Here is a 22810-nt window from a genome sequence, read left to right on the forward strand (position 1 = left end):
CTGGAAAGGACGCCCCTGTCCAGACTGTACTGATAAATACAGAAACTCCGTCTTTATTGGCTGTATAAACATCTCTGGGCTGTACATACATTTCATACATCGTAGCGGAGGGCCGAAGGGGGGACCCCAGCCACACAGCAGCTCACCCCCTTTCCCCAAGGCCCACCCACTCTGTGCAAACCAAGGCTAACAGCTCCCGCCCCCTCTTCCTCCCAGGAGAAGTCACTGTATGGGAAGGGAGTCGGGGTCAGGAGGCAGGAGACAGGAGGGCTTGGCCGGGGAGGACACATGTAAGTGCTAGAATCAAACACTGAGGCAAAACAGGCAACTGGCACAGGCAGCAAGCTGGGGCCTGGGTGGGGCGGGGAACGGGGGAGAGGGGCCACACTGCCCTCTGGGCTCACGACCACGGCTCTGGGGGCTCGGCCTCACCACGGCAGGGGAGACTGCTCTGGACTCTGCCTACAGCCCAGGGAACCAAAGACGGGGCACCATGGGTAGCCCAAGGATGGCCAGGAGGGAACGGGAGCCAAGGCCCAGCCCCCACACCGAGCAGCCCCTCTCACTCCATTAAACACACCACGGACACCTACCTAGGTGTGTACGGCTGCGGGGAGCCGGAGACCCAGATTCTCTGTGGGACTCTACGGCACCTGAGCAGGCGGCGAGGGAGCAAGCGGGCTGTCAGGGGAAGGAGCGGAGACCCTGGAGGAGCATTCCTGGGACAGCAGTCAGTGGAAAGAGAGGGAAGGCCCGAGAGAGCCCCCCTAGCCCAGCCAGGGGGGACGACAGCAGCAACTGGTCCACACGATGAGGACAAGGAACAAAAAAGAGAAGATGCAAAGAGAAATACTGTGATAAATAGGGGAGTGGGCAGTCTCTACTCCACCCTCTGCAAAGCCTCATGCCCAAATAGCAGCTGAGACGGGGCCCACTCCTCTCCACTTGCACAGCCCGTGGGGAAAAGCGGGTGCGGGAGTCCACCAGCCAAAGCCAGGGGGACCCACCAGTATAGCAACACCATCCTTTGGGCCTGTTCCTTTCCAACCAGGGATTTAGGCCCAGGACTGACTGATGGTCAGGATGGCACAGATCAGGAACATGGGCACAGAGGGGCGTGGCGGGGACCTGTCCGGGAGAGGCAGAGGGGCTACGCACTCCCTGGGGCCTGCTGGGTAAGCAAACCTGGGGGGAGGCAGGAACTGGGCACCTGGTTCTGCAAAGGGCGAGGGAAAGGAGGCAGGGCAGGTCTAGGGGAGAAGCCCCTAGCCACTTAGGGGATGCAGATCCACTTTGACTTTCTCCCCACAGCTCAGCATCCCGATGGTGGGGAAGAAGCCCCCAGAAGGTACAACAGCATCCTTCTTCCCGATGATCTTGCCGTTCCGAGTGAAGAAAACCTGGGGGTGGAGGCAAGGCGAGGAGTGGAGCAGGCTGGCTCTGGCCTCCTCTGCTGATGCCACAGTCACACAGGCAGGACCCAGGGCACCCCCCCCTCCCAAGCCCTCCTAAGGGGAGCCTCAGCGTGATGCGGGAAGCGGCCACTAGAGGGCGTCTGGAAACCAGGTCCCACCGCGGCCCAGGGGCGCGTAGCTCCTCAGAACAGCAGCCCCTGCCAGGGCTCCCCTCTTCCGCGCACTCTGGGTCCCGCGCTCTGTGTCCCATCCTATCCCCCGCGGGGCAGGCCCCCCAGACCCAGGAACCCTAGTCCAACCCCCATCCCACACCCGCCCCACTCACCACCACCTTCTTGCCCTCATGCTCTTGCTCAATCTCTTCCCCATCTTCTTCCTCTTCCTCTTCCTCCTCTTCCTCTTCTCCCTCCTGGTGCAGGTACATGACATTGCGGACGTTCCGGACGGCGCGGGCAGTGGGGGACAGGATCACTGTGTCACAGCTGTCATCACTGTCACCTAGGAGGCCGGGAAACGTGAGCCCCTGTGGTGCTGCCCCCACCGTCGGCCCGACACGCCTGGCCGGCCACCCTCAACCCACTCACCCTCACTGTCCAGAATGTAGTCCCGGGGGAACATGATGCCACAGCCCATGATGTCCCCTTTGTAACAGCGTGGCCCGAAGGGGTCCCCCACGCCACTGCCATGGAAGATCTTCCCGTCATCTGTTGAAGAAAGGGGAGAAGAGGAGACCCGCACCCGAAGGAGGGGCTGACACTCTGCCCCCGCACACAGAGAGGCCCCTGCTTCAAGCAGAATGCCGGCCTGCCTCCCTCTCTGCCCACCCCCCAGGGGTGGAGGGGTGTCAGGGTGAAACAAAAATGGCAACAGAAATAGGAAGAGGCCCCAGATTAAAAAAAGAGACACTCTGTTCAAGGGGCTGAGGGACAGACTCCCTCAGGGAGCTGGAGGGACAGGGAGAGGGCTGAGGAAGGGATGGGGTGGCACCAGGAGCTCAGGGCAACTGCTTTCTAAAGAGAGCCCTAAAGGAAATCAAGCCGATCCAAAAAAAAAAAAAAAGGCAGGATCTACAAGAAGGCGCAGAGGGAGCCAACTCAGAGGCCTGGAATGTCCATTTTGGGCCCAGATCCCCCGCCCCTGTTCGGCTCCCCTGGCTTTTCAGGCTACGAGGAAAATCAGGAGAAAGCACTACCAGCCTGGGAAAGGGAGAGGAGACAGCAGCCGGAGAAAATCTCCCCTGCCAGAGGCTGGAGGGGAGACCATCGGCGGGAGGGGTGGGGGGGGTGTCAGGAACAGGCGTGTCTCTATGCCTCCACATACCGCGCAGCTCTAGGGCAGCCCCCACTCACCTGCATGATAAGCCACAGAGCCTCTGCTCCAGCCAGGGTGTCTGTTCTTGGGATAGTCCTGCACCAAGAAGGAAAAAGAAAACCTATGGTAGGTACCATGTGCAGAAAGAGGACAGGACAGAGGGCGTGTGAACCTTCAATCTTTTCAGACAGATGGCTCTTCACAACCCGGTGGCCTCCCACGCCTCTCGGGCACTAGAGAAGCCAGGGAAGCGGGGAGGGGGACGAGGGCGCTTGGCTTTCCCAGCCAGGGCTGCAGGCCGCCCCATCCCACCTTCAGGCCGACCTTCCATTGGGTCCTAGGTCATGGGGGAAGGGGGCTCTGTCCCAGGTTAAGACCCTCCCTCCACAGCCTGCCCACCTCCCCCCAACTTTCCCAAGAGCTTCTGGACCCCATCCCGCCAGCCCCGGAGCAGCGCAGCTCTACAAGTGCCCACCTTCCGGGCCAGCCCCAATGCGATGTAGCACTTCTCTCCAGGGTCCACGATCTCCACCTCAAAGTAGTGGCTACGGGTGCTCAGCGGGTGCCGCGCCTGGGCCAGCCCCACGTCAACGATGCTCTTGCCTTTGCCTAAGTACTCCAGCAGCTGCAGGGGGAGAGCCGAGGGCAGAATGACACCTGCCCCAGAAACCTGGTCCCAAGGCACTCAAGAGCAGCTTCCTGGGTCCAACAAAACCTCTCGCCAAAAGGGAAAGGATCCTAGAGGCGCATCGTGGGCCCCAATGTCCTAGGCAGGCATGGGAGAATGGGGTGCAGTGTGGGTAGCAAAGGTGGCGGCAGGGGCAGGAGGGCCGGGCCTCGCAGCCACCTGCCACCTGAGCCGAAGACGCTCTCCTTGCCTCGGGAGAGAAGTGGGCAGCGGCGCAGCAACCAGGCGGCCAGGCGCCAGTGGCCATGCTGGGGGCCTCTAGGCTCCGGCACCCCCTCCCTGAGCACCTGCTGGACAAGGCCTCCCTGGGGGCCCTGGGCGCAGAGAGGACCCCTGGAGGGGCCTAATGGGGACAGGGAGGGCACAGAGGGTAGGTGGCAGCTCCAGATGTCTGAGGAGCAGAGGAGAGCTCAGAAACCAACGTGCCTGGATGGGACTACCAGAATGCCTCAGGGCTGTTCTACTTGGCTTTGGACAGAGCTGGGCCGGAGCGGGGAACCCAGAACCACCGGCTCTACTCCTTTACCTAATGGTCGGCAGCGGGAGAAGACACGAAGGCAAGCCTTCCTGTTCATAGCCCCCCGCAGCTCTCTCATAGCACAGGGGAGTGGGGGGGCGGGGGCAGAGGGGAGGCGACTGATGGACTCTTGGGGCTCTTCGGTTCCACAATGGTCCTGCCTGGGCATGATGGGGCGGCAACCCCCAAGCTGGGAGGATTTATTTATCAGTTGTCATGGTAACGGTGGGGTTCTGACTCAACCCCATCCCCTCTTGCCCCACCCTAGCATCACCTGGGAGTCCTTAATCCCTTTTTAATTAGCCAAACTGCCCCTCAAGACTTTACTCTACCCTCCAGCTCCTCCAGCCCCTCCAGCCCCTCCAGCCCCGAAGACAACACTGCCTGGGGACCTCCTCCACTTATCCCTGGCAAGCCTCTGACCCTGGCCTCACCACCAAAGAACTCCTGCCTGAACAGGAAAGGAATTACGTTCGCCTGCACCAGCGTGGAAGCCTGTGTGTGTCTCCGGCAGACGCAGGGCCTCCATCCTCACCGCTTTCTTCAGAGAGGAACCAGAAGGACTGGGTCCGTGCTCAGCCTTGGCTCCCCGGAGCCCCACCACCCCAGGTCCATCCTCCTCTCCTCTCCAAAAGAGACCTGGAGGTGGGAACGGGGCTGGGGGGGGGGGGGGGGACGACAACCAGGGGAAAAGCCAGAGCTGCGTGGGCAACCTCCTACATCCACACTCAGGCTCTTTTTCAATTTCCTCCAGCCATGACCCTCTCTGTTTCGGGTTATGCTGGCCCTTGCATGTTTACGCCCCAGCCCAGGTGTCCTCCGTTGGCTCACACTGCTTTCTTTCTGCAGAACGGGGTCCCTGGCAGGCCATCTTCTGACTTTCAGGGTGCTCATGAAGGCCCGTGCGGCTGGAATTCCCCTCACGGCCCCCTGTGTTCTCAGCTCAGCCTGGGTTCCTCCTCTGAGTCTCCCCACAAGCAGGAGGAGTGGCGCCTGGTGCACATTCACTGGCTTACACTCCACCCAGAGAGAGCAGCCCCCAGCCCACCCTCTCCGGCCAGCATTGCAGAACTGGGTGGGGGACCCCACAGCTGCCCTTGACCCACTCCATCCAACTGGCCTCGGTGTAGGAAACACAGTGTTCTCCACTCCCAGAGCCAAGAGCCAGCCGCTCCAGCTCCTGATCCTTGGGAAAAACCCGCCCAACCATCCCCTCGGCCTCAGCCCTGAGGAGGGCCGCCGCTGCAGTCTTGTCTGTGGACAGGGTGGGGACGCTTCCTCCAGCTAAAAGGTCAGGAGGATGAAGCAGACGACGGTGGGACTCTGAAACCCACTCCCCAGCCGGCACAGCGCTCAGACAGGCAGACGGATGGACAGATGGACAGACAGCTGCCAGCTGGGAGGCCAGGTCCCTGCAAATGCTGCCCTCCGAACGAGAGGGACACCCACCCCTCAGGGCAGAAGCTGCCCGAATTCTGCTCCTCCCTCAGCTGCTCTCCCCTCCTGCCCAGTGATGTCCCCCGAGTCCTCAGAGGAGTCATCCAGAGCTTTCTCAGCACTTCCAGGGGCAGGTGGGCACTGTGGTCTCCCCGACAGCCTGGCTCCAGTTCACTCCTCCCTCCTCAGACAGGGCTGTTGGCAACCGAGAGCGGACGAGAGCGGACAGAGGTCAGCCCGATCGGGCCTCCGCAATCTCCACGCTGGTCCCTCAATCTGCACCTCAGAAGCCTCAGTTGGAAAGACAATCACACAGTAACTCCTGTGACTTACGAGCCCCTTTGAGGAAGTGACTGGCTGCTTTAGGCCTCAGTTTCTTCACCAGTAAAAGAGGGTAACTACCACCCGCATTTCCAAACAGACTAAATGAAGTACGGCAAGTGCCGGGGGTCATTACGTGTCTGCCTTTCCCTAATCAGGAAGTGGGGTCTAGACCGGAACACACCAGCTCGCCAATGCTTAAACGCTTAACAGTCACCCCAAAGCTACAAAAGACCAGACGTGCCAATTGCAGAAGGAAACAGCCCTCCATCTCAGCCCTTACCTCCAACTACAATGGCCTCTGAGGCTCCCAGAACCGTCACCTTTCCCCCTAAGAGAGGAGCACGCCCCAGATTACTCTATCCCCTCCCAGCAGAGCAGCAGTCCCCTCTTAGTGCTTCTCCGCAAACAATGCCCAGCCAACAATGCCCAGCAGATGGGTCCCCTACACGTTTGGTGGGGGGAGGGGCGCCCTTTCCTTGGGGCTCTCAAGCCCCCCGACTCCTGCGCCTCCCTCCCCACACCCACAAAGCCTTGGAAGGCCAGACAGGTGGACTGGAGGGCACAGAGCTGAGGCTGCAGAGGCAAGTGCAAAGAGCCTCCTGCACTCCAATCCCCACCTGGTACCCACAGCACCACCCCAGCCTCCTCTCTCCCGCTGGTACCCGCCCTCCTCCTCTTGCCAGCAGAGACCCTAATCCCTCTTGACAGGAGCAAGGCTCAGTGCCCTGAGGCCTAGAAGCAGCTGAAGCAGGAACCCAGAACGTGCTCCCCACCAGCCAGCTCAGGCCCCAACACGGTCTCCTCCTGGGTTGGGTCCGGGAGGACCCCTGGAGGGTGGGGCCTCAATCACCCCTCTTTGTGTACCAAAGCTGTTGCCCCGTCACTAAGGAGTTGTCAGAGGAGCTATGTGCATGAAACAAAGACAGAATGAGTTTAATCCCCCAGCTTTACCTCCTGCCCCCCACCCTCCACACACAACCTCACTTTGCAAGGCCTGGGGGCAGGGATGAGGTGAGGAGCAACACCCCCATCCCTAAGCAAACACAGCAGCAATTCTTCAACACCCTCATAGCTCTGCAAAGGTGGGGGGACTCTAGGAGGGGAAACTGAGGCCATAGGACATAGGGGCAAGACTTCCATTCAAGAAAGAGCCAGGTCTGTCTGTATAAAAACAATTGAAGCTAGGTAGTGGGTAGATGATGGATGCTCACTGTATCATTTCTTCAACTTTTCTGTACATAAGAAATTGTTCATAATTTAATGTCAGAACCAAAAAAATGGGGGTCAGGAACTTGCTCTTCTTTGTGGGAAGAACCAGTGAGAAAGGAAGGGAGAAGATAACTGAGATTCCAAACTGAGAGAGAGGCCCGGGAGGCAAAGGGTCCCATGGCAGCCCAATAAACTCACCTAGAAGGGCTGTGGCTAAGGGAACCGGTCAGGAGACTCACAGGGAAAGTAGGAACTTAATCCTGGGAACTCCAGATCCATCTTATAAGGGCCAGGAGGAGAGATGACAGGCTACAGAAGGGGAGCTGGGAAGAAGGACATAGCATGTATCTGGTAGTGAGTGGACAGGGCAGGGGCAAAGGATCAAAGAATGAATATCCAGGCTTGGTTTTGCTGCTAATTCACTGTTTGACGTTTGAACAAGTCTTTTCACTTCTGTTTGGGGCTGTTTTTTCATCGGCTGCACCAGAAGAGATCTGGGAACAAAAGGGCTGTCACAGTGACTATGAGAGGTTGCTCTAAGTCATCCTGGGTCTGGGCGCCAGGGATGCTAAACATCTTGCACGTCAAGTAATGGTCTCCAGCTCCATCCTGGGAAGACCTGGACTAGATGACATCAGAGTTTCTCCCAAACCATTAATGTTCTGAAGGACATTCTACTGGAAACGTCACCCAAGACAGTAGAAACAGGCTCCAACCAACAACAGAGGTCTGAGGCCCCAGGGAAATGCTCCCCACAGAGCGGACAGGAAAACAGGAAGAGCAAAGAGAAGAAACAGCTGAGCTAGACATCTTTAGAAATGGGAGAGGCACACGCATGGCCCAAATGACCTCTCCCAGGCTCCTCCAGGAAACACAACTCTGGTGGCTGGATCAGAAACACAGTGGATGGTCAGAAGGGACAAGAGGGCGCAGGGCAAGAGACAAGTGGGGATGGAGGAAACTGGGTAAGTCACTCTCATTTGGAAGATGGGGTAGTTGGCAAGAGGAGACAACAGGCATACAAGTCTCAAGAGGCTCATGCCCAGTCTCTTCCCCAGAGGACCAGGCGCTCAGGGAACAGTGTGCCCACCCTGCCAACTGTCCCAAGCTGGGGTGAGGGTCTAAGAGAAGAGCCAAACGTCGCAGCTTATGTCTAAGAAAGAAAAAAATTCTCCAATGTGTGACCTAAGGGCATTGGGGGAGGGTAGAGAGGAAGGAAAGCTATTTTTAAACGTCTACAGGATCCTACATCAATTAGAAAAGATTGCCTGGGAGGAGCTGGGGGCAGAGTGGGGACAGGTCCAGGCAGGGAAAGGATGCCAGGAAAACACTCTTGAGGAGAGGTCAGGGATGAGAGCTGGAACACCGCCCTGGCTCAGTCCCAAATTCAACTCTGTAGATGTTGTCAAATGATGGTGAAAGGGGGAAAAGAAAGGAGAGAGATGAGGGTCAGGGAGTGGGCATATGAAGCCCCCGGCTTACAGCCATCCCGTCCTCAGACTCCAGTGCCAGAGGGGGTGCAGAGTGTCAGAAGCAGCAGGAGGGCACATGGTCCATCTTCCCTAAGTCTGACTCACCTCAAACTCCAGAATGGGGGGAGCCTGGCTCATAATCTACTCCCACCCCCCACTGTTTCTGTTTTGCTATCAAAGACTGAGTTGAAAACAGCCTGGGTTGGGGTGAGAAGGCCAGAGGGTGGAGAAAAAGGTTGAGCCGGAGCAGGAGGGCAGCACAGGGACAATTCCAAGTGGGAGGTCCGAGCAGCCCACCAGAGGTCAGGGCCAGCACCCTGACTCAGCATCCACTCACACCCAACCCAGGACGAGGCATAGAGGGTAGATGTGAAGAATTTCCCTCTCCCGAGGTCCGTTTGCTCCCCCAAGAAAGTTTCAAATCCAGGGAGAGACCAAAGCAGGTACGATGGGAAGATGTATAAAAAAGCAAACTTTGGAGAGTCAAGGATTCTCATGGAATCTTCCTCTGCCTTTATTCTCGTCTATTAAAACGTAGGGGGAGACAGAAGACACTGACATTCACACTGACTCCAAACGGATCTCACTTGGTGGCTGGAACAGAACATGCCCCACAGCACAGTGAATGGACAGCTCCAAAGGCACGTGTGCAGAGGGCAGCAGAGGGTACCCGATGCAGAAGGAAGCAAAGAAGGCAAAAGAGAACTTACTGCTGTTCTGAGAGCAAAGCAACTCACCTGAGCTCTCAGGGACAGGGAAGGGAAGCAGACAACCAGCACTAAGGAGAACACAGATCTGGATTCTAAGAATCATGTCAAGGCCCCTGATGCCCATTTCCCAAGACCCTGCAAGAAACACCACCTTGCTCCCCATTCTAAGCAATTCAGACACGCTTATATGGCCCGGGGAGTGCGGCCCAGCCCTCCCTGGCAGTGACCACCGCATCCCATGCTTCTCACTTACAGTTCCGCAGACTCTGACATCATGCAGCCGGCCCCACTCGTCCTCGTAACTGTCCACCATCATGACGCTGTCATCCTCGCGGCCCAGCTCAGCATTGAGGTGCAGCCGCACCTCCTCACCCAGAGAGTGCATGCCCACCGCTGGGAACAGTCCATCTGGGGACATGGGCATGATGGTGGAGCCCACCTGGAGTGGAGGGAGGAAGGGAAGGAGAGAGCTGCCGCCAGGCTCCCTTTTCCATAGCTCACCTGATTCTCTCCAGGGTACTTTCGAGATGATGCAACAAATAATTATCACACACGCAGACAGAAAAACAAAAGTACAGAAAAGTTGGAAAAGTTGCTAAGGACTCCTGGCCAAGCAAGGTATCCACAGAGCTAGATGGCAAATGCAAGTCTCTTGACTTGCTGCCAAATGGTTTCGGTACATGTGAGTGTGTTCTGGAGCAGGTAAGTGAGGAGGCATGGATCCTATGGAGGGACAACCTCGTGGCCAAGGCCTGGGACAGCGATCCTCCCAGGGTGGGAGAGGGAGCTGGGTAGGAGAAGTAAAGAGCTAGGGGGCTCTCTCTCTCTCTCTCTCCTACTTGCTCTTACCCATCTCTTCACCACTACTAGCCTCTTTCTGAAGCAGGAAGGAAAGAACAAGTGAAACAAAAGAACGCACAGAGGGGCATATCCTCACATCTTCCAGTCAAAAGCTCCGAAGAGGACCTCTAGCTTATGCATCCAGGCTGTAACTTCTCCCTCTCTTTCTGCTCAAAACCTTCCCCTAAATCACCTGATCCTTTCCCCAACAATCTCTGCTCACCCTCCACTGCACAAACCTACCCCTCTGCATCTATCCTCCAGACTAATGTCCCGGCATCCCTGGGCAGGGGCGGTGTCTTCTCCTATATGCAGACTTCAGGAGAAGCTCAAGATGGCCTGAAGGAGATGGAAATTCAGCCTCGGGGTCCCTGGGCAAGCCCCAGCCAGTAGATCATTTGCACACCCACAACTCTTCGGATGGCTTCAAGCCCCTCAAATCCCACCCAGAATGTCCCACTCACCCGCTTCCCATTTTTGGTGAAGAAGATCTGAGCAGTCTGCACATCAAAGGACACAGGCTCAATGCCACAACCAATCCGGTCCCCAGAGTTGCACTTTGACCCAAACTGGCGGCCTTTGGCTCGGCCGTTGTACAGCCTGTGGACAGAGCAACACAGACACAGGACCTAAGCCTGGCCTCCCAACTTCTCCACGGCACAAAGCCCTGGGGCCTACCTTGCTGCTCCCAGTCACTCTGCATCTACTTGTGTCCACACGTGAGCTCCACCCGCCCCTCTAAGTCCGAGAACCTCCAAGCCTAGCTATTAGGCCACCTTCCCATCCTGATCAGAAAAGTCCATGAAAACATGCCAAGATAGGTGACGGAATGGCAGAAGCAATCCAGGGCAGTACTTGGTATCTAAGGTTCCCGAATCCATAGGAAAGGGGTCAGGTTCCACAAGAGGCAACTCACTTGCCATCATCAGCATGGTAGGCTACGGAGTCAGGCAACCAGCCAGGCTGGTGATCCAAGCTGTAGTACTGAGGGACCAGCCCCACAGCAATGGTGCCCCGGACCCCGCTGTCCACAATCGACACCTGGAGGAAGGAGAGCAGGGCACAGTTAGCAGGTACCAGAAATGCGATGAATTGCTGGGGGTGCTGGGGAAGGGGAGCAGACATCAAAGACTCAAAGAGGCTCAAAGAGACGAAAGACATGCGGATTGGAGAAAAGACAGGGCACTCTGAACTGGGGAGACTAGGGCCCTACTTTATCATGATTACTCAGAAAATCATTTCCAAATCATGGGAAAAGATAGGACATGGCGCAGAGGCTGGGCTTGGGTTAGCAGGTGGGAAAGGACATGGGTCAGAGCCTGAGATACGGGTCAAAGCTACTACCTAGCTGAGGGGCAGGAGAGCAGAAGGACCAGGGTGACAGGACTAGGGCACCTATCTCTCATCTGAGACGCCATGCTATCCTCTGCCCTTTTCTCAGCTAAAAAGACAGCCCAGAGGGAAAATTAAAAGGATCAGATCAAGAATCTAATAAAAGAGCTCCCTGGAGCTTAACATGCTCACCCCCTGCTCTGCCCACCCACTGCCTTGATCACCTCAAAATAATTGCTGTCCTTGGTCAGAGGTCGAGAAGCCACATAGCAGCCAACTTCCCCGGAGTTTCCATGGTAACTGATGGAGGAATGAGGGCGGAGTTCCATTAGCAGCCTAGCCCAGGAGTTGGGGGGAGGGCCTCAGATCCCCACCCCCCCAACCCCACAAGGGCCAACACAGAGGAGAATCCATCAGGTCACACTTCAGGACATCTGCACAGACACCAGAACAAGATACTTGAGGTCACCTACCCCTCCTGCTGCCTCCAGCCAGGGTCCAACCCACGCCAGACCAACACAAGCCCAGCTCCTTCATTTCCAGGGGGAAGAGAACTAAGCAGAGCCTCGCTTAGTTGCCTAATGGGGGGTGTCACAACCCTGTCTAACCTCAATCCCTCATGCTGCAACTTCGGCCCTTTCCCTCTGGCTCTGTCTTCAGTGGAGCTGAAGAGCCGCTAGTCTTTATCCTCTGTACCAAAGCCCTTCGTAGACTGGAAGATGGTTATTCCATCCCCAGGCCTCAGCTTTCTTGTCTCCGGGCTAAAAAGCACTATTCTTCCCCGGTTCAGGGACAACTTTGAGAGAGAATCAGGCTCAAGAGGAGTCAGGGAAGGGGTCAAGCCAGAAAAGAAAGAGAAAACAGGGGATCCCTGGGTGGCTCAGAGGTTTAGCGCTGCCTTAGGCCCAGGGTGTGATCCTGGAGTCCCAGGATCGAGTCCCACATCGGGCTCCTGTCATGGAGCCTGCTTCTTCCTCTGCCTGTGTCTCTGCCTCTCTCTCTCTCTCTGTGTGTGTGTGTGTGTGTGTGTGTGTCTCTCATGAATAAATAAAATCTAAAAAAAAAAGAGAGAGAAAACACACACACACACACACACACACACACACACAGCACAGGGCTGGAGGGTGGTGGGCAGGATGTACTACAGAACCATCCTTCCCAAAACAGGAAATCCACTGCCTCTGAATCCACAGCCACTCTCCATCGGACCCAACCTGACACGCAGGCTGAGGAGACACAGACACCCCACACGCCCCTGGAGTCCTCTCTTCCCCACAAGGCACTTGGGCAACTCGAGACGCCAGCGGCTTCCTACCTCTGACGTGAGTGCTTGCAACACAGACCAGAACACAGTGACCCAGAGAAACAGGCAGAAGGGGGCATGGGGTGTAGCCGCACACACTGCCCCACTCAGAAAGGCCTCCAGGGTCAAAGGCCCTCCCGGTACAGTGCAGACAGTCTTCTGCTTCAGAAAAAGCCCTTTGCATCTCTAAGACCTGGCAAAAATGGGGATCCCCGGTGGCTCAGCGGTTTAGCATCTGCCTTCGGCCCAGGGCATGATCCTGGGGTCCCGGGACCGAGTCCCACGTCAGGCTCCCTGCATGGAGCCTGCTTGTCCCTCCTGTGTCTCTGCCTCTCTCTGTGTCTCTCGTGAATAAATAAATAAAACCTCAAAATAATAAGATCTGACAAAGCAAGGAAAATGTGGAAGCACTCCCCTAAACTCACCTCAAAGTGTCTCCATCTACAAGAATGTGCTTGAACCTCTCCTGGTATCGGAAAGCCCGGACCTCTCGAATCTCCCGGATCCTCCGGCGCCAGTTCAGAAACCGGTAGTGCAGGTTGAGGTCATCCATCTTGTTCATGAGAACAAACCTGTCACGGAAAGAAGGGGACTGAGAAGGAAGTGGGGCCCCGAGCAAAGCACCTCAGCCTGTTTGACCCAGAATGCAGAGAGGGCACCGGATGGATGCGAAGCCAGCCCATGATCCCCATCCTCATTCTTCCACTCAGCAAACGTTTACTGAGCTCCTACTACGTGCCCTGTTCCTGGTGCAAGGGGTATGGCTGTGAACAAGATGGGTGGAATCCAGGCAGCCCGGGTGGCCCAGTGGTTTAGCGCCACCTTCGGCCCTGGGCCTGATCCTGGAGACCCGGGATCAAGTCCCACATCAGGCTCCCTGCATGGAGCCTGCTTCTCCCTCTGCCTGTGTCTCTGCCTCTCTCTCTCGCTCTGTGTCTCTCATGAATAAATAAATAAAATCTTAAAAAAAAAAAAAAAAAAGATGGGTGGAACCCGAGCTCAGCACTTCCAGTCTGGTCAGGGAGACACGACAGGTAAGATGTGGACCCAACAGCGCCGGACACTGGAGGACACAGCCGCGTGGTGACACGCAGAATAATGAGTCAAACTCTAAAAACGACTTTGGATACAGGGGACCGAGGAAACCTCTCTAAGCTGACATCTGAGTTGAGATGAGAAGAGGCCCAAGAAACAGTATTTCAGGCAGAGGGGACGGCCGGCAGTTGGGTCCTGGGGTGGAAGGGGGCAGGCATGGCAGAGGAACAGACAGGCCAAGGTGGCTAGTCCGTAGGGAATATCCAAGAAGAGGACGGGAAGAAGGCGGGGGCCAGCAGGAGGCTCTAGGAGGCCCCATGGGCCACGCTAAGGAATCTGGATCTTATCCCAAGTGGGCTGGGCAACCTCCGGAGGGCTTTAAGCAAGGAAATGATAGGATTTCAAGGTTCAAAAAATAAAAAATTAAAATAAATAAAAATAAAAGAATTTCAAGGTTCATCAGGTCGTTCAGGTCATTCAGGCGGCTGGCTCCGAACTGATCATAAGAGAAGCAAGACCCCAAGGGGCAACCAATTCGGCAGGCAACCATGAAGCCACAGCATCCACGGGGATGGGAGCAGTGAAGGCAGAGAGGAGGGCGGTGGAAGAGGACCAGGGGAGTTGAAGCCACCGGTGAAGCTGATGGATGCATGGATGCATGGATGGATGGATTTTATGAATGAATGAATAAATGATTTTTTTTATTTTTTTTTTAATTTTTATTTATTTATGATAGTCACACACAGAGAGAGAGAGAGAGTCAGAGACATAGGCAGAGGGAGAAGCAGGCTCCATGCACCGGGAGCCCGACGTGGGATTCGATCCCGGGTCTCCAGGATTGTGCCCTGGGCCAAAGGCAGGCACCAAACCGCTGCGCCACCCAGGGTTCCCTGAATGAATGATTTTTTTTTTCCTGGAAGCCAAAAGTGAGCAAAAATGGGAGGTACGAATGAATGAGTGAGTGAATGAGTGAGTGAGTGAGTGAGTGAATGAATGAATGAAATTTTCCTGGAAGCCAAAAGTGAGGAAAACGGGAGGAATGAATGAGTGAGTGAGTGAGTGAGTGAGTGAATGAATGAACGGATTTTTCCTGGAAGCCGAAAGTGAGGAAAACGGGAGGAACGAATGAGTGAGTGAGTGAGTGAGTGAATGAATGAATGAATGGATTTTTCCTGGAAGCCGAAAGTGAGGAAAACGGGAGGAATGAATGAGTGAGTGAGTGAGTGAGTGAATGAATGAACGGATTTTTCCTGGAAGCCGAAAGTGAGGAAAACGGGAGGAACGAATGAGTGAGTGACTGAATGAATGAATGAATGAATGGATTTTTCCCGGAAGCCAAAAGTGAGGAAAACGGGAGGAACGAATCAGTGAGTGAGTGAATGAATGAATGAACAGATTTTTCCCGGAAGCCAAAAGTGAGGAAAACGGGCGTCCTCTTCCTGTCGCCCAAGCCCTGGGCTGCCGGTGCCGCGCCCCACAGCGCCCGTCAGCCGCCACCACGCGGCCCGGAGGGGTGGGCTCCGGGGGCCGCCAGCGGCGCCCCACAGCCGCGTCCGGCCGCCCGGAGCCGCCCCGCGCCCCGCCTCCCGCCTCAGGCCCCGGGGACACCGAGACCCGGGGCCGGCGTCCGGCTCGTCAGGGCGTCCGCGCGGCGTCCCGGGCCCGGCGCCCGGCAGGCGAGGGTCCTGAGGCGGGAAGCCCCGCGACCGCGGCGCACGCCCCGCCCCGGCCCCCCCGCGCCCCCGCCCCCGGCTCGGGGGACACCCGAGGCCTCCGGGACCCCGCCCCCGATCCCCGCCTACCGGGGCCGCCGCGTCCTCCTCATCCATAGGCCTCTGAGCGCCGCACACTAGCTGCTCGGCCGCCGCCACCACACACATCCGGGTCCCCGCCCTTCCTACGCGCCCCGAGGCCCGCCCCCCCACCGGGCCGGCCAATCCGCAGCGGCGCAGGGCGACCGGCACCCGCAGCAGCCAATCGGAGGCCGCGGGCGGGGTCGGGCGCGGCCCGCGGAGCCGGGCGCCAGCGCGGGGCAGGGGCCGGCGAGGCCGGGTGCGGAGGGTGGGCGGCGGCGACGTGGCGGCGGGACGGCGCGCTGGGCGGTCACGGGCGGCTGCGGCGCGGCGCTGGAGGGCAGCCCCGGGGAGGTCCCGACCACCCAGCCCCGCCGGGCGGCCTGCCCCGCCCGCGAGGACCCCGAGGCCGCCCCCCCCCCAGGCCCGCGGAGCACGTGCTGCCCGCGCTGCACACGGCCCCGTGCCGAGGCGGGGAGGACGGCCCGGGGGACGGGGCCCAGGACGCCGCTCAGCGCCGACGCTCCGGCCGCGACCCCAGGGCCCTTAGGGGAGGACCCTCGCCCCGCAGGCCTCTCGTCCGCGGTCGCCCCCTCCGCACTTCTCGTACTTTCTCACCGCCCTTCACTGTCTGGAGCCACCTCGGGGCGCGGTCTGGCCCTGCTCGCCAGCGGCCGCCTGCACACCCTGGCCCGGACGGCAGCAGCGCTGGACGCCGCGGGGAGCACATGCACGCGGGAAACTGCGGAAGCCGCATTAGGGCCTCGCTTCCGAGCGCCTGAGCTCGACCCCTAAACAAGAATCTTGAGGGCAGCCCTGGGGGCTCAGCGCCTTAGCGCCGCCTTCAGCCCAGATCATGATCCTGGAGACCCGGGATCGAGTCCCGCGTCGGGCTCCCTGCATGGAGCCTGCTTCTCCCTCCTCCTGTGTCTCTGCCTCTCTCTCTCTCCCCCTCCCTGTGTCTCTCACGAATAAATAAATAAAACGTTTAAAAATAAATAAAATAAACAAGAATCTTGAACCGTGTGGTCTCTAGGCTCCCATCCACCCCCTGGGTGACATGAACCCCCCAACTCATCTCCCGCGTCCTTCGTTGCTACTCTTTGACCTCCTCTTCCCGAATCATGAGAACACCCCAAGCCTCAGCTCAGCTCTTCCCAAAGGCAGCCAAAAAGCAACTCCCAGAGTCAGGCCAGGGCGACTCCCAGAGTCACAGCCATCCCACGTAGGCTCTCCTGGCTCCTTCCAGAACCCGGCTAGCTAGTTAGGGCATGGAATGGACAGATGGCAGAAGAAGGTGTTCCCAACGTGTCACTGATGGTTGGTGATTCCACTCAACCTTTCCTCATCTTCAGGTTCCAGATGCAGCGCCCCGGCCCTTTGGGTGAATCCTCAATCTGTTGGCGTTCTCGGGATTTAATTGGCAATCTGTGCTTGGTATCTAAATCCATTTGACTAAACAACGTTATTGGGATATAACTGACGTGCAATAAGCCCCGCATATTTAAGGTGTACAGTTTGGTGAGTTAGGTATACACCCGGGAAAACGCCGCAGTCGAAAGAGTGCCCGTATCATTACCTCCAGAAGTGTCTTCCTGCTGTTTTTGAAATCCCTCCCTCTCACCGTCTCATCCCCAGGAAACGACTAATCTGCTTTCTGTCACTAGTTTAGCTTGCATTTTCCAAAATTTTACATAAACGAAATCACAGAGTATATGCTCCTGTGGGGGAGGAGTGTCTGGCTCCTCTTATTTGTCAGCATAACTATCTTGAGATTCGTCCACGTTGTGTCATGTCTCAGTAGTTTATTCTGTTTTTTTTGTTTGTTTGTTTGTTTGTTTGTTTTTGCTGAATAGTATGCTACTGTATGGATATGCCGCAATTTGTTTATGATTCACCTGTTGATGGATGGACGTTTGGTTGTTTCCAATCTTTGGCTGTTGCAAATAAAGCTGCTAGGAACATTTATGCCATATCTTTGTATGGATACACATTTCATTTTCTCTTTAAGATTGTATTTATTTATTCATTCATGAAAGACACAGAGAAAGAGGCAGAGACACAGGCAGAGGGAGAAGCAGGCTCCATGCCGGGAGCCGAAGGTAGGACTCATCCCGGGTCTACAGGATCACGCCCTGGGCCGAAGGCGGCGCCAAACCACTGAGCCACCAGGCTGCCCTTAATTTGCATTTTCATAATGACTAATGATATTGAATATCTTCACGTGCATATTTGTCATCCATATATCTTCCTTGGTGAATATTATTATACTTCCTTTTTGCAGATGAAGACCCTGAGGCTGGCCTCCATAACTAATCCTAATAGGTCCACAATCAAGATAACGAACATGTCTGTGCAAGTCATTTGCCCAGTTTTAAAAGTTGAGTTGCCTTACTTAATATTGCATTTTGAAAGTTTTTTATATATTCTGAATTCAAATCCTTTATCAGATTTGTGATTTACATTTCTTCTTGTCTTCTCATCATTTAACAGTGTCCTTCAAGGAGCAGAAGTTCTTAATCATGAAGATGTACAATTTATCAAGTTTTAACTTTATGAATCATGGTTTTGGTGTTCTATTTAAGAAATTTTGCTTAACCCGAGGTCACAAAGATGTTCTCTTGTGGTTTTTTTTCTAGAAGTTTTATGGTTTTAGATTTTTACATTAAGTCTATAATCCATTAGTACATTTTTTTTTTAATTTTGAAACCACTTATACTTGCAAAACTAGTACATGGACTTCCACATGACTTTAGCCCAGCTTCCCCTAATATAACATCTTACCATAGGTTAATCGTTGAAACCAGGATATTAACATTGGTATAATACTGTTAAGTGATTTACGGACCTCCTTCAAACATTGCCTACTGTTCCCCTAATGTCCTTTTTCTTGTACAAGATCCAATCCAGGATTTCACATTACAGTCACTTGTCATCTCTCCTTAGTCTCCTCAATCTGAGACAGTTATTCAGTCCTTCCTAAAGGGTAGTTAACCCTTGAACAACACAGTTTTTTTTTTAAGATTTTATTTATTTATTCATGAGAGACACAGAGAGAGGGAGAGAGAGGCAGAGATTCCGGCAGAGGGAGAAGCACGCTCTATGCAGGGAGCCCGACACGGGACCCGATCCCAGGACCCCAGGATCACGCCCTGGGCCAAAGGCAGTTGCTAAACCACTGAGCCACCAGGGATCCCCCGAACAACACAGTTTTGAACTGTGCAGATCCACTTATATGTGGGTTTTTTCCTGATAAACACAGTACATTTGTGTATAACTTTTGACTTCCCCAAAACCTAACTGCTAATAACCCACTGTTGACCAGAAGACTTACCAATGACACAAACAGTCGATTAGGTATTTAACAAAAGACATTTCGTATGTTTTATATATATATATATATATATATATATATATATATATATATATATGATATTGTATTCTTATGACAAAGTAAGCTAGGGAACAGAAAATGTTACTAAGAAAATTACAAGGAAGAGAAAATACATTTACAGTGCTCTACTGTATTTATCAAACAAAATCCACGTATCAGTGGACCAGTGTACTTCAAACCCATGCTGTTCAAGGGTCAACTGTATTTTATTGTGATGTATAAGGATGTAATTGCTATCTCCCTAAATTTACTCTGTTTGTTTAATATTAAATTCTAGGCTCTCAGGCCAAAATTTTAGGGAGGAAAAAAGAAATATTTGCTACAATCAATGTTTTATTAGAGCCTGGGATACTTCCTTCAGCAGCTTTGCCAGAGATAGGTTATAAAGAGGGCATAGCTGGCCTGCCCAAAATGGTAGGGACCCAGACCTCAAAAAGCCCCACGTTGCCTTTGGAAAAAACCCAGACTCAGGCTGGGGATAGTCTCACAGATCAAGAAGGAGAAAAAGAGGAGGTCTAGTCTTTTCATGACTTACCAGGGACCTTTTACCTATGATCTTATTAATTCTTTTTTAACTTCTTTTCTTTTTCAGTCTGTGCTGTTTATCATAATTATACATTTCTTGTGTTTATTCCCACCCTACCCCCAACATAAGGCTACCCTTCCTTTTTTTTATTTGCCTTAAAACAACCTCTCTCTAGCTCTAGAAATTACATGTGGTTTGAGTATTTCGATAATTTAGCAAAGAAGTCTGTATTTAACTTATCCAAAGTCTTTGTTTTTCTAAATCTTCAAAGTTTTACGTTGAAGTAAAAAGAGCATTGAACTTGGAATCCAGTGGATCCCACCATCTAGCTGTGTGGCCTTTGACAAGGTATTTAACGTCTCTAAATATGTCTTCTTATTTGCAAAGTAGACATGGTAATGGAACATTGTGAGAATTATGCAAAATGTGAATAAGCAGTCCATGAACTTGAGTTGAATCTAAATGTCTCTGCCTCCTCTTCAGATTGAACAGCCCTCATCTGCTTGGTTAGCTCTCACAGGCCAGTATCCTTGCCCTGCTGTAACATTGCTGAAAGATTTGGATCTTTTCCCATCCAGTGAGGCCTCCCAGAGCACAGAGTTCAGAGGTGAACATGATTTTGAACCAGGGTAGGATCATTCATTCAGTAAATGCTAGGTACATTAGTGTAGGCCAGGAACTGAGTTAGACACTTTATTCATTACAGGAAAACAAAAACACCGAGTGCCTACCATGTACTTCACATGAATTTCCGCTAACAAACTCACAGTAATTCTGTCAAGTAGGCATTGCAACCCACATTTTATAGAGGGGAAATAGAGGATGTGGCCCCTATCCTAAAGGCATCCAGAAGCCAGTTAGAAGAAGATAAGATACAGTAAATGAAAAGCTGCTAGAAACACAAAACAAACTGTAAGAGATGCTAGAAGATATGTGATCAACAGCCATATGACTGGTAAAGACAATTACTGCTCCCTCTGCCGAGAAGCCTTCCCCTCAGTCCTTCCCTAATAAATGTTTACTCCTCCAAGAATCAACCAAAGCATCGCCTCCCCTGTGAAGCCTTCTCTGCTTCTCCAGGCAAACCTGAGTTCTTCTCCATGTGTCTCACTTAGCCCTTGATCCCTCCTACCCTTACATAGTGTCATTGTTGATGTGCTTGTCTGTTTTCCCCAGACACTGTGAGCTTCTTGGGGTCAGGGTGAACGACTTACTCAACTTCACCCGCAGCTTCATAATAAAAATTAGAGAATACAAGGTTAGAGAAGGAGGGAAAGTTTAGGAGTGTGATTATGAATAAAAGCTCAGGGTATGAATTTAAAGGGCCTATTTGGTCAAGGGGTGGGTGGTTCTTGTAAGATAATGATACGGGTTTTAGAACAAGTGGATTAAAAACCCAGGATTTGGACTTGATCCTGGAGTTATTAGGGAGTCATTAAAGGTTTCCGAGCAGACGAGTCATATGCTGTATTTTCATTTCAGGAAGAATAGTCTGGGTAGAGAGTGGGTAGTATCTAAAAACTGGGCAGTCCGTGGGAAACTATCAGCGTGGTCCAGGTAAAAGACAATGAGAGCCCCAAACCATCAGGATGGCCATAGAAATGGAAACCCTTTAAGACCAGGTATGGGGGGTGGGCAGCAGCACCTGGGTGGTTGGTGTAGTCTAACCGTCTATTCTCGATCTCAGCTTAGGTCTTAATCTCAGGGTCTGAGTTCAAACCTCACTTTGGGCTCCACAATGGGCATGGAGCTTACTTAAAAATAAAAAACAAAAAAAACAGATTGGGGAACCAACAGAAATAGGTAATTTAAGGAGAAAAGAGTGGAGGATGACTGGGAAATTAGGACAGTGATGAGACCACTGACAAAACAGGAAAGCTGAGGAATGGTTTGTGGGAGGAGAGAATAAGTGTGGTTTTAGATGCGTCGGGCTTGAAACAGGGGCAGGTGGGACATTCTATTAGGATCTCAGGTAATAATAATAAATAAATTATAAATAATAAATAAATGAAATAAAAATAAATAAAAAATTTTTAAAAATTAAAAAAAAGGGGGATCCCTGGGTGGCGCAGCAGTTTGGTGCCTGCCTTTGGCCCAGGGCGCAATCCTGGAGACCCGGGATCAGATCCCACGTCAGGCTCCCGGTGCATGGAGCCTGCTTCTCCCTCTGCCTGTGTCTCTGCCTCTCTCTCTCTCTCTCTCTCTCTCTCTCTCTCTGTGACTATCATAAATAAATTTTTAAAAATTTAAAAAAAAATTAAAATTAAAATTAAAAAAAGGATCCCAGGTAATGCCTTCTGGTTTACTTCCATATTCTTCCTTCCAATGCCTACTGTTCTGATAGTCATGTTGGTTGTAGCGACCTCTTAAAGGCTGAGAATTTAATCACAGATGCTCTGTGGAATGACCTTTTTCCCAGTCCAAGTAATCATGTATAAAGAGGCTTTTCGGAGATGGATTTGCCCAGGAAATGGTTCTAAGTAAAGACCTCCAGCGACACTGTTAAAGATAACTAGGAGGTGGCGACAATGAGGCAGGTCACAGAGGGCTCAAGTGAGATGTGAGTTCAACCCCCTGCTCCAACACTTCTCTCTGAAGACTCCGTGACTCCCTATAAGAATAATAATGGGACTAAGAACATCGCCCACTTTATAAACTTGCAGTAAGCATTAAATGTAAAGTGCTTAGTGTAGTTCTCAACATATAGAAAGTATTAGATTATTAATTAGGATTATCATTGTCATTGATGTGGCCATCCTCTGTAGACTGTGATCTCCTTGGAAGCAGGGGCCATCTTACTTATTTCTGTAGCTTCAGCTCAGGGTATAGGACATATAAAATTTTTTGTTTATTTGTTGGTTTAGAAACACTTAAACCATTACTATGATATATATTTTTAATAAGCCTTTTATTTTACGATAATTTTAAATTTATAGCAAAGTTGCAAAGATAATACAGAGTTCCCCAATACGTCTCACCCAGTTCCTCCCACTGATAATATTTACATGTCCATAGTATATTTGCCAAAACTAAGAAACCAACACTGGTACATTACTCTTAACTATATTCCAGACTTTATTTGGATTTTTTTTTTTAAAGATTTTATTTTTAAGCAACCCCTGCACCTAACATCGGGCTTGAACTCACAACCCTGAGTTGCATGCTCTACCAACTGAGCCAGCCAGGCATCCCCCCAATCCCACTTTTTTTTTTTTAAAGATTATTTGCATTTGATCATTTTGATCATTTGATCATTTTTCCGCCGATGTCCTCTTTCTGTTCTGGGATTCAGTCCAGGGTACCACACTGCTTTCATTGTCATCTGTCTCCAGTCTCCCCTGGTCTGAGGCAGTTTCTCAGTCTTTTTTTTTTTTTTTTTGCTTTTCATAACCTTGACAGTCTTGAGGAAAACAGGCCAGGTATCCTGTAAAATGTCCCACAATCTGGATTTGTCTGATGTTTCTCTTGTGGTTGGATTGGGTTATGGATTTGTGGGAAGAAATT

At 52.9% G+C, this 22810-nt stretch overlaps 1 protein-coding gene across 1 annotated transcript; it reads right to left on the minus strand.

Moving 5' to 3' along the window:
• Positions 1–30: 30 nt before the first annotated feature.
• SPRYD3 (SPRY domain containing 3) lies at positions 31–15484 on the minus strand. Its single transcript, XM_041736304.1, has 11 exons — positions 15396–15484; positions 12984–13130; positions 11480–11555; positions 10840–10964; positions 10388–10523; positions 9337–9522; positions 3202–3351; positions 2765–2822; positions 2000–2119; positions 1741–1913; positions 31–1400 (listed from the first exon to the last, which is right to left on the minus strand). The coding sequence occupies exons 1-11, from the start codon at positions 15416–15418 to the stop codon at positions 1266–1268; spliced, it is 1329 nt and encodes a 442-aa protein (XP_041592238.1). The 5' UTR covers positions 15419–15484; the 3' UTR covers positions 31–1265.
• Positions 15485–22810: the final 7326 nt, after the last annotated feature.

This window comes from Vulpes lagopus, chromosome 21 (genome assembly GCF_018345385.1).
Source record: "Vulpes lagopus strain Blue_001 chromosome 21, ASM1834538v1, whole genome shotgun sequence".
Lineage (NCBI taxonomy): Eukaryota > Metazoa > Chordata > Mammalia > Carnivora > Canidae > Vulpes > Vulpes lagopus.

Coding starts and splice junctions, on each gene's coding strand:
- SPRYD3 (XM_041736304.1), bottom strand. CDS start 15,418: ATGAGGAGGACGCGGCGGCCCCG. Junction 13,131..15,395: donor AGGAGGACGCGGCGGCCCCG/GTAGGCGGGGAT, acceptor TTTCCGTGACAG/GTTTGTTCTCATGAACAAGA. Junction 9,523..10,387: donor TCACCAAAAATGGGAAGCGG/GTGAGTGGGACA, acceptor CCTCCACTCCAG/GTGGGCTCCACCATCATGCC.